Source organism: Antechinus flavipes, chromosome 2 (genome assembly GCF_016432865.1).
Source record: "Antechinus flavipes isolate AdamAnt ecotype Samford, QLD, Australia chromosome 2, AdamAnt_v2, whole genome shotgun sequence".
Classification (NCBI taxonomy): Eukaryota; Metazoa; Chordata; class Mammalia; order Dasyuromorphia; family Dasyuridae; genus Antechinus; species Antechinus flavipes.
This window is the reverse complement of record NC_067399.1, coordinates 386,681,670-386,693,798: the sequence shown is the minus strand read 5'-3', so window position 1 is coordinate 386,693,798 and position 12,129 is coordinate 386,681,670. Positions and strand designations below refer to the sequence as shown.

The window sequence follows — 12,129 nt, the reverse complement described above, 5'->3', positions numbered from 1 at the left end:
TCTTATTTTCATTCATGATCATTGTAAATATTTTAGTGATATAAAAAATTAGATGTGTGGGTCAGTAATTGCTATTATCTTTTTGACTGACCTTTTCTGATACTATTCTTCTGCTCCACCATGAGTATATTAATTTGTCATTATATTAAAATCTCTCTTTTTATAGCACTGTTAATGTTTATGAATGGTCGAATAGTATTCCTGGCCCCATATTTACTATCACCACTATGTCATCATCAAGATAGGATAGGACTGTCTAGAATTGATGGTCATTTTGTATTTTATACTTTGTTTCATGGCTGCAGTAGGTGTTCATGAGGGCATAATTTATTGGTAATGAGCCTCTTTATATGGTAATACTCAATTCTCTTATAGAAATAGTGGGACCAGAAGATTGTCTCCAATTATAGAAAGGACACAGAAAGCTGTATTTTTATATTAAGCCAGGTAGAGACATATAATTTAATAATTAAGTCCAGCTTTGTCTATTAAGGCACAGAAATCTTTATGAATAAGCTTGGGAAAGACTAGTTCACTTCTAGAAGCAGGTCTGTTGTCTTAAGATGCTTTCTGAAATTTGTAGTAGATCATGGTATTAGCATCTCAGTTTATTAAATATTCTAGGTGTTTTGATTCATAAATACTAATGAGACAGTAAAACAGAATCCATTAATAGAGTTCTTTAAGTAAATACTGAAATTTAATTAGTGAACAGACATAGGGAATGTTTCTTTTCATGGGTCAGAAATTTAGGAAATAACTTGGATCCATAAAACCATATTTAGATATAAGCCATCTCTGGTGTCTATTTAGTCATATTGCTACCTGTTAATCATTGTAGTCTTTTTTTTGTCTTTCATTTGACAGAAAAGACAGCTTTGATTTCTGGCTGCAAAAAGATATGAGGAAGAGCTCCTCCCCTTCCTTGAGTAACTGCAACTCCGTACTTGCTAACAAAATATTTGGAATTCCACTTGATGAGCTGCAGCAGGGAGGACATCCAGACAATGAGGTTCCATTCATAGTTCGCCACGTTGTGGACTATATTGAGGAACATGGTATATATTTCCTTTCTATTTTAAAGGGCTAGTCCAGGCATTCTTTGGCCTTTGTTTTAATCAACACAAGTCCTTTTCCCATTGACCTCTCAGACACAGGGAGGAAATAGAGTAGAATACTTTGTTTTGGTACCTTTTTTAATTCTTTATTTGAACTTAAGCTTCTTCAAAAGGATTACCACGTTAAAAATAATTACCAGTGAACCTTTATAGAGAGATAATGAGAATTTTTTTATTGGGGGGTAATATAAGGAGGGGAAAGAATTAAGTTAGGAATGTAGGGAATATAAATCTTATATTCAGGTGTATAATGAATTGAATAATATAAGCCAGGATTGTTTTATATTGAACAAAATTTTTAAATGTTTAGAGTTTACCTATATTTATTTGATATAAAACGTAGCTTTAAAATTTTTTCCTTTCTTGTACTAACACAGGAGGTCTGGAGCAAGAAGGACTTTTTCAAGTCAATGGAAATGCTGAGACGGTGGAGTGGCTTAGGCAGAGATATGACAATGGAGAAGATGTGGATTTGGTTAAGGAAGCAGATGTTCCCTCAGCTATTAGTCTTCTTAGGTTTTTCCTTCAAGAACTTCCAGAACCTGTCATCCCTGGTAGCTTGCATATTCACTTGATGCAACTTTCTCAAGGTAATATGATAGATGGCTAAGATCCAGTTATTAAGTACTTTTCAAACTTTTTTGAATGGGGCATCTTGAGCCAAGCAGTCATTAAAGGTGTGTAATTTTTCTTCTTTATTAACTTTCTTGGAGTCAATATGGCCTTAGCATAAGGGTCAGTGCAACATAGTTGTTCTTATGAATGAACTTGATAGACCTAAGACATAGAATAGAAAGAGGAAAAAAAGAAAACGTAAAGTGTGGGGTGTGAAGGAAATTGTAGAGGTTGTGGAGTGTGACAGTACCATTAATGGTTATCTTCAAGTGCTAGTTAGTGGTGCCTCTGTTATACTACTACTAGCAGAATGCAGAAATAGGTGTCATGTGCCTCATGATAATTCTGGATACCATCCAGGAAGATATAAAATAACAATTTAAAGGAAAGTCAGATAATTCTAAAATAAATGAATCTAGTTTTTATTGTTTGTATAACATTTCAAATGGGAATATGAAAGTAGGGAATTCAAGAGAGGTAAATTTGTTTTCATAGTATATTGGGATTGATTTGTGATCTTTTTTGGCAGTGATTCTATATTATAATTCACTTGCCAAATTTCCTCTAAGACTCTTGTGTTTTGTTAGTAACTCTTAGCAAGAAATGGGGAAATTCTGACTACTTGTTATATTTATATTAATTGTGTTTTAGCTATTCCATTCATGTCTGTAATTGAGCAGTGTAGCAGTGGATTAAAAAATTATAAATTTATACATGAATCAATAAGCAAATGTCAATTAAATATCATCTATATACTAAATATCAGGGAAGCAAAGACATAAGTGTAAATAACTCTACTTTCCAGGACCTTGCAGTCTGGCTTGGTAGACTGTATATACAAAAGAAATACCAAGTTAGCTACAATGTAATTTTGGGAAGAGGGCACCAATATGTGAAGTGATCAGGTGAAAACTCAATATAGGAAAATAAGTTGAACTTGAAGAAAATTAAGGGATTCTTTTTGAAGCAACCTTTAAATAATATTCAGTAATTTAATTGAAAGTAAAATCTGTAACAGCTTTCATATTTGTCTGCTATGGCACTAAGTTGGTAGGGATCTGGTTTATGTTTAGAACTCAATGGAGATATATCTTTTGTCTCATATATCCTGATGACTTGAGTTCAACACAAGTTAATGTTGCAAAGTGATTAGCAGAATAATGTTCTCTATTGTACCTCTTCAGTTGTATAATGGCCCTCAAAATCAATCTTCATTGCCAGTTTTATTTTTTATGAACCTGTATTCTCTTTCTAATAATAATGATGTTAAAAAGTTTCCAGATCAGTTTCTTTTTGTTTCAAGTATTTTTCTGTGTGTATTAATTAATGTTAATGTGCTCACATATTTTGTATTATAAAATTTAGTACTAATTTCCTAGAGGAAAGAAGCTTTAGTTTATTCTTGAGCCATCTAAATCCCTGCTAATATTCTGTTTTTATGATGACTTAGTGTGTGCAGCTTGCATAAATTTATAGTAAATGAGATTTTTATTTATGGCATGCTCTGGTTTCTTATAAGCTTGAATGATGTGTAAATCAGTCCCTCTAATATTATTTAATGATACCATGTCAAAATATTGCTTTCTGTCACCAGAGTTTTATACCTTTTCTGTGATTTGGATTGTCACATGTGTTTGACAAACTAAGACTAGATAAAGAATGTTGAAATCAAGAAGAGCCAAGTTCAGATTTGGGCTCAGACTCTACCTTTTCAACTGTAGGCAAGTCCTCTGCCTTACTTTCCTCATTTGTAAATTAAGGATAAATAGTAGTACTTAATCTCAGGTGCTTGAGAGGATAAAATAACATTTGTAAAGCATTTTAAAGATCTTAAAGCACTGCATAAATTCTAGCTATTATATGTCTCTGCATTTGGAATTTGACAGCATCAGGTGTCATCTTGACATAATGAATTTTTGTTGAAGTAGTAAATGGAACTTTTTATTTCCAGATTAATTATTCTCATCTTAGTATGTACTTGCAGAAAGATTAAAAATTTGCAAAAATGTTATGGATTTTTTATAAAGTATATTTTTTTGCAATGACAGATGAGATGGCATTCAAGTAGTTATATTGCTAATCATATCTTATTTTCTTTATTTATAATTCTTTTTGCCTTATTTGTAGTTGTGCTTTTTTAGTGCTTTTTAAAAAAATATTCTTCTGATACAGTATTGTGGAGACCCATTGTTACATTTTTTAGAAAGTAATTTGAAAGTACCTTTTTCTAGACAAATTATTGATGCAAAAATGCATCAAGTTTATTTGGCAGGTAGATGGTACAGTGAATAGAGTACTGCGGCTTAAGTCAGGAAGATTCATCTTCCTGATTGCAAATCTGGCCTCAGACACAATAGCTTTGTGATCCCTGGACAGGTTACTTAACTCTGTTTGCCTCAGTTTCCTTATTCATAAAATGAGAAGGAAAAGGTACACCATTCCAATATCTTTGTTAAGAAAATTCCAAATAAGAGAATGAAGAGGTGGACAAAACTGAAATAACTGATCGACAATAACTATATCAATGCATACTAGTTACTTGCTGAATGGCAGTTTAATTTAGAAAATATGTTAATGTGTTTATGGATGTCTGCTTTCCTTTAAGAAGGTTCTAAAATGCTCTGTAATTGAAAGATTTTCTAGGCTGATTAAAATAGTCCCCAAACAGTTGCATGTTCTGTTCCTTAGAAATTTACAGTAATAATATAATTCATAGAATGTGTGAATCTTCATACGATTATGTAGTTTTTGAAATTCACATATGACTGTAGGCCTCATTCATTTGTACCAGTTGGACCAGTCTAAATTTGTATGTGATGAAAAATATGAACTTTATCTTTAAACCCATTTTTCATGTATTACATAATGTATAGTGATACAAAGCTAAAGGTATTTTTATTGCTTTTACCAGGGATAATTAGACTCAGCTTAATCATGGGATTGCTACTTCAGTATATGATCTTTTTTGATATAAAAAGGTTTTTTCACTCTAGGAAAGAATGAATTCATCTAATTGATATCACTGTTAAATTGGGCTGACCAAACTCCCAAGTTTTTCATTTAATGTAAAATGTTATAAACTTTTCCTTCCTCCTCTTCTCCCAATCTCCCAGTAATAACCTACCTATTTTTAATCTCTGTTACTATTATAGAAAAAATGGAGTTAATTTCTCTCTAGTAATTCTTTCACTAATATGTCAGCAATACTTTTATACTTGATTGAATGGAAAACGTGGGATATGAATTGGTTATTTTCTCATTTACCCAAGTTGAAAGGTATTACTAGCATATTAGTGATGGAATTATTTTTGTGTGTTTGTGTTCCTAGGATTTGGTACTGACTTATTTATATTGGCTTAGTGCAATTAGCTGCTACCTACTGGCACTGGTTGCATAGTGCAGCTATGCTTATGTATCAAATAGCAAATTGAAAAAGGGGAAAAGAAAGAAAAATGCTACTAATGAGGACTAGGTGGGGGGAAAAACATTTCTAGTCTTTGAAAGCATGAATTAATTCTCATCCTCACTCTCCCCACCTCTACCTCACCCATTCATAATTTCTCCCTTCCTCCTTAAATGAAACAAAAAAACAAAGGCTGTTAACTACAGGAAGTCAAAAAATGATGGGGATAGAGTAATGTGAAGTTGGCAGAATATCTGAGCTTTGTTTTTATTTCATTTAAAAACCTGTCATTATGCTTTACAGATTATAATAATGAAGATGAATTTGGAAGAAAGTTGAGGTTCCTCTTGCAACAGCTTCCACCTGTTAATTACAGTTTGTTGAAGTTTCTGTGTAGATTTTTAGCCAACGTAGCATCACATCATGAAGAAATTTGGTCTGCAAATTCTTTGGCTGCTGTCTTCGGTCCAGATGTCTTCCAGTAAGTTATTTCATAAATTATGCATTTAACCTAAAAGGAAAGAACTTTTGGATGTAGAAAGTATTCTTATTTATGAAATGTTTTATCTTTTAGAGAATTCAGACTTTTTTGAACTTTTATTTTTATGATAGATTTGATTATTCTTCCCAGCTTGCATGGGAATAGTATTCAGTGCCATTTTACAGATGGGAAAAACTGAGGCTCAGAAGTGATAAATTAGATCCTCTGAAGTGCTCAGAATACGATTCTTGATTTAAATGCCACTTGATTTAAAATGTTGCCCACTGTTACCAAATCATCTTTGAGGTAATTGAATTTCAGTCAAAAGTAGTTTTTGTTACAGGGGAAAAAGACTCCTTTCATCAAATGTGTTTATGAAGAATCTTCAACTAAATTTAGAATTTGTATTTGTAGCATTTATACAGATGTGGAAGATTTGAAAGAGCAAGAAATAGTAAGCAGAATAATGGCTGGACTTCTGGAAAACTACTATGAGTACTTTGAGAATGAAGAGGAAGATTTTTCATCTACTAATGATTTGAGTTCACTGACTGAACAAGTGAGTATTCAAGTTTGTCCTCTTTTGAAGGTTAACTGAAAACATTAAAACCATGTATCTATAACTACATTCCTTGAGATATATGTAATTATCCTTTATCTTTTAGTTGCTATATAACCCATAGACAGTGATTTATAAAAAAAAAAATATGAATTTAGAAGTATCTCTGCAATATGATACCTACGACATGGCATCTGGTGTTTTATTTAGATGAAAATATAAAATTCAGACATCCATTCTGAAATTTTTTTTGTATTTTCTGCCCAAAATTTGTTGTTAATATGTTATTTGCAAAGGTGTATTAGAAATAGATGGAACTTAGAAATGAGACCTAGAAGATAGGTAAAAAATTTATTTTGTTGATTTAAATTTTTAATAAATGGACAAATGAAGGTCAAAAGTAGTGATGAAAATTCCTTTGATTTTTGAGTCCATTTTGAGTTTAGTAACTTTGATCTGGATTGAAAGATTTTTTTTTTAGGATTTACCAAACAAAATAATATTATATGTAGCTGTAGATGATAACTTTATTGAAGAACAAACTTTTGAAAGGATTTTATTCTATTTCTCAGTGACCTGTATATTTTTGATTATAAAACAGCTTCATCTAGTCATTAACAAAGATCTGGAAGGAAGTGTATTTGGAAAAATATTTGTTAGTTACTTGTATTTACTTGCAGATAATAAAACATTTCTTGGAAAATGCTCTATAGTTCATTGACATCTTATTTTATTTGATTAGAGAGTATTACTCTGTGTATAACACGAACTTTAGAAGAATGGGAGTATTTTTAATGTTTAAAATACTTGGGATGGGGCTTTTTTTATTACTGCCTGCCATCTTTTGCATTGCTTCCTGTTGAAAATTTCTGTCTCTGCTTTGCTTCTGTTTTTAAAATACAAACATGGATTATGACTATCTTTTTTTTTTAAGTATCATGAACTTTAAAGAAATGACACAATAGCAAATGCCAGATGCATCTTGCTCTGTGAGTTGAGAATGAAACCTGTTTGCATATGGGAATAAAATATATTGGTGGGCTTTGTAGCTTGAGTAGATGACACCTGGACATTTTGGTGCAGTTTTGAAGTTGTGAACAGCTACCATTATGTGGATCTCTTCTTAGGAACCATGGTAAGACTAAGGGAAAATTATGAAGTGCTTTCTTTAAAAGAATTATCTGCTGGACAACTAGGTGCACAGTGAATAATAGAACACTAGACTTGAAGTCAGTAGGATCTGAGTTAAAATCTGGGCCTCAGACACTTGACACTAACTGGGTAGGTCACTTAACCCTGATTGCCTTGCAAAAAAACTAAGGCCAAAACAAAAAGAATTACTCTGTCCTTGTTTGAAATGAAAGTAGAGGTAAGGGAGTAGTCACATTTGCAGGAATTACTCATTGTTTATGTTTTAATTGTGAAAGTATATTTAATTTTTACTTATATTTATACATTTTTATCTCTGCAAGGTGATATAAAAATAAACTTCTATTTAGATCATTCAACTACATTCTAAGATTAAATTTTGACTTTTAGGAGGTTCATTAAATTGACTTGATAATACATTTGTATCACAGCTGTTCTGCTCTATGTAGGATATACTTTTGTGAAATATTTTGGATTGTATTAGACGACTCTGGCATTCTTTGTTAGGTTTTGGTTGTGTTCCTTGAAATCTCTTCATCTACTTATGTTGAATGTGCATTTTATATTGTTTTCCAAATGCATTGGGAAAATGATATGGATGAAATGAGGTATATGGTTTGAAAACTGAGAACAGCTAAATTAAGGAATACATAGACAAATATATGTAGAGAAGAGGAAATTTGCCTTTTGAGAAGAAAATTAATGTGATGTAGGGTTGCCTAGAGAAATGGGTCCTGGGATATTTGTATCCCAAAATCTGTACTTTTCCTGTGATATATAAACTGTCTTATGTTTGATTATTTAAAATGTATATTTTCTTATTAGGAAATAATTAGAATACAAGTGAAAGAAGCTGATTTTTAAAATTTTGGTAATTTTCCTAAGTAATTTTGACAAACTTTATTTGGCTTAGGAGATAATATAAAATATTCGAGTGAAGTATTTCTTAAATTTTTGTTTTATTTCAAAGTTGAATGAATATAGCTGTTGCTGCTTTCTCATCCATTAATGAGGAATTCTAGGACTCCAGAGACTTTTAAATATGTAGTTGGACTTGATCTACTCTTAGTAGTAATATTATTTTACTCTGAATTTCAGATTTTGTGAAATCAAGTTTATGCACCCACTTGTTTTCTTCATTTAGTCTTGTTACTATTGATGCAATGGCTTGGCTATTAAGCCTTATTAAATTGATTCAGGAGACACTCTTAGTTGTGACTATAGAAAGAAACAAATGGTTGCTAGAAGACAAGTAGAGAACATGTTTGAGACAAGCTAAAGAAGGTGAACAACCTCTTTAGTATGGAGTCCTTAATTTATCTGAGGATGGAGGTGATATAATTATGTTTCTCTATACATTTGAGAAGGCAGGTAGCAGCGTTCTCCACAAGCTGGAGTCTGGAGAGCAGGCATTTCACGAGGCCCTAGAGAAGGGAATTACAGCAATGAAAGAAAGAAGAGATGTAAGTATGGATAAGGATCCAGCAGAAGCGAAGTTGAGGCAGAAGCATACACAGAATAGTTTTAAGTAGCATTTGAAATGCATTAGATACTAAAGAGCTAAGCTATTGAGTAACTGAGACCCAAGCATTCATTCTTTTTTTTTAAAATCATTTAATAAAAATTTATTAAATTGAACTGATCCATCTCCCATTTATGCACATAACAAATATGTTTGTTCAGTTGATTAAACCAGCTCATTTAGGCACATGGACAAGCATTATTGTTGAAGAGCTTCCTGGGGATAAAGTTAGAGCACATTTATTTGAATGTTTAAAATGAAAAAAAAAACCCAAACCAAAAACTCTATCTTTATATGTGGTCATTAATTTGGGGTAGGAAGTAATGGCTTACTTTTTACCTTTTAGATCTTTTTGTCTTACCAGGTTACTTTTAAAGGTGATGATAATAGAGGAAAGTAAAAATTTATTTGAATTAATTTAAATTTTAAGTGAGAGAATTTGCATGTTCTATGGACTGCTTATTTTATCTATATCAAATATATTTTACTGAATATGTGTACATTTTAGTATTTGGATTGCCAAGCATAAAAATCCCCAGAATCATCTCAACCTAAAATTTGGGAGAGTGAATGCATGTAAATTTTTGCTCAATTAAAAAGCCACCCTGTTTTTTGCTTTTATATTTTCTTGTGTACTCCAGCCTCAGATATCTTCATGAAGTGAATAGAGTAGTTAATAGTTTGTTTCTGATTTTCTTTCCATTTGTGACTTTTGTTTTAAATTGGTAAATCATTTTCTAGGCAGATATTCACCAAACATATCTCCCTGTATTTATTTCTATATCAACCCTATGTAATTTATGGATTAAAGGAAAGTTATTTGTAATTCAGTACAGTTTAAAAATTTATACAGGTTGGCACCTTAAAAGTCGGTCCTTGTAGGTCAGATGATGCTAATAAATACCATGTGTGGCATTTTATAGCTAAAGACCCATGTTACATAAAGTGCCACAGATTTATATGTGAAGATAGCACTTAACACTTAGGATTTCAACTCTTACTTTCTGAAACAAATAACTTTTCTCTTATGCTTCAGCCAAATTGGACTAATTCTTTTATACAAGGCTTCTCTCACTTTGCTGAATCCCGTTCATCATTCCTGGAGTGCTTTCTCTGTTCCCATCAGACAACCTAATGCCAAATAATTGACATTGTTTCAAAGTGATATACATAGATTAATTTTAGTTTACATTATTTTTCACTTTATCCTCAATAATACTATGAGGCTATGATGCGCATATCTTGGGTATCACCTTCATTTTACAGATGAAGAATAAGGCATTCAGAGAGATTCAATTGTATTCAAATTATACTCAACTCACAGATTTAGGATCGAAAAGGAGAGAGTTGAGACTTAAGAGAACTTAGTTGATTCTTCCATGGTGCCACAGGTTACTAGTAAGCAGTCAGGATTATTGTCAGGATTTCTCTTTCCAAAACTAGCACTTTTTTTTTTTAGCATTATTTATTTTTTTCAATTGTATCTTATTTTTCCAAATACATGTAAAGATCTTTTCAGCATTCATCTCTGCAAAACTTTGTTTCAAGTGTTTCTCCCTCTTCCCCTCTAAGACAGTAAGCAATCCAATATAGGTTAAATATGTGCAGTTCTTCTAAACACATTTCTACATTTGTCATGATGTGCAAGAAAAATCATATCAAAAGGGAAAAAAACCACGAGAAAGAAAAGAACCAAGCAAGCACCAGCAACAAAAGGATGAAAATACTGTGCTTTGATCCACATTTAATCGTCATAGTTCTCGCTCTGAATGTCGATAGCATTTTCCATCCCAAGTCTTTTTGGAATTGCCTTGAATCACGTCATTGTTGAAAAGAGCCAAGTCCATCACAGTTGATCATCACATAATCTTGTTACTCTGAACAATGTTTTCTTGTTTCTGCTCATTTTACTTAGCATCAGTTCATGTAAGTTTGTCTAGGCTTTTCTGAAATCAGCCTGCTCGTCATTTCTTACAGATCAACAATATTCCATTACATTCATATACCATAACTTATTCAGCCTTTCCTCTAACTGATGGGCATCCACTTCATTTCCAGTTCCTAGCCACTACAAAAAGGGCTGCTATAAACATTTTTGCACATATGAGTCTCTTTCCTTTCTTTATGATCTCTTTGGGATTATGGATCTAATAGAGACACTGCTGGGCCAAAGGGTATGCACAGTTTGATAGCCCATTGGGCATAGTTCCAAATTGCTCTCCAGAATGGTTGGACCATTTTACAGCTTGAACAGTGCATTAGAGTCCCAGTTTTCCCACATCCCCTCTAACATTTATCATTGCTTTTTCCTGTCATCTTAACCAATTTGAAAGGAGTGAAGTGCCATTTCAGAGTTTCTTAATTTGCATTTTTGTACTCAATAGTGCAAATTTAGTACTCTTTATATGTATACCACACTGTAATCCATACTGTAATCAGCCACTGGTCCCCTTGCCCTTCTTATTACAATCTTCTTTCCATTATTGCTATTGTTCACTTGTGTCTAACTCTTTGTGAACCTATGGACCATATTGTCCATGGGGTTTTCTTTTTCTCTTCTAGTGGATTAAGTCCACTAATTTAAGTGACTTGTTTAGAACCACACAAGTAGTAAGTGTCTGAGGCTGGATTTGAACTTGGGGCTTCCTAACTCTAGGCCCAATATTTTGTTTACTGAACCACCTACCTGTGCCTCCTCTTTCCTTTGTACAATGTTGTATTTACCCATCCCTTTGAGATCTACTCAAATGCTTCTTCTTTCTTGAAGCCTCCTTTCACCTCCTAAGTTAGTATTTGCCTCTTGACTTATCATATGTAGTAATTATTTGCATTATGAGTCATATCTCCTCAGACTTTAAACTTTTTGAGGGCAGGGATCTGTCTTAAACTTTATCTCCTCCGCTGCCTAGAAAAGTTCTATGTATATAATATACGGTTAATAAGTTTATTTAATTGAATTTGCTTTATATCAGGGGAGTTTTTCAGAACTTTACTTGTGGCTTAGTCATTCTCTTATTCTTATTTTTTCTTTGGACATAATTTTTAGCAAATCACAATTATTTGTTTTTTTTAGTTTATCAGAAATGAGAAATGAGGAAAGGAAAAGCTGCTAGACGCAGGCAGTGACATAACAACCTAATAGCAAGAGAGAAAGAGAACTAGGGATAAATTAAGAAAAAAACCTAAAATGTTGGGGACTGAGGTGCAGGATATTCAGTCCTGTATACTTCATTAGTAGCCCCTGAGACCTTTTTGTGCTACAGCTCAGGACACTCACTCAAG

The 12,129-nt window shown here is 32.5% G+C and overlaps 1 protein-coding gene across 5 annotated transcripts in view; it reads left to right on the top strand.

The window, feature by feature from the left end:
* Positions 1 to 12,129, top strand: part of FAM13B (family with sequence similarity 13 member B) — a 160,427-nt gene that overhangs the window by 96,600 nt on the left and 51,698 nt on the right. For all 5 annotated transcript variants that reach the window (XM_051978467.1, XM_051978466.1, XM_051978464.1 and 2 more), the window contains exons 3-6: positions 868 to 1,058; positions 1,496 to 1,708; positions 5,440 to 5,617; positions 6,032 to 6,176. In XM_051978467.1, the coding sequence (XP_051834427.1) occupies positions 902 to 1,058; positions 1,496 to 1,708; positions 5,440 to 5,617; positions 6,032 to 6,176 (693 nt within the window). In that variant the 5' untranslated portion in view covers positions 868 to 901. The remainder of the gene's footprint in view (positions 1 to 867; positions 1,059 to 1,495; positions 1,709 to 5,439; positions 5,618 to 6,031; positions 6,177 to 12,129) is intronic.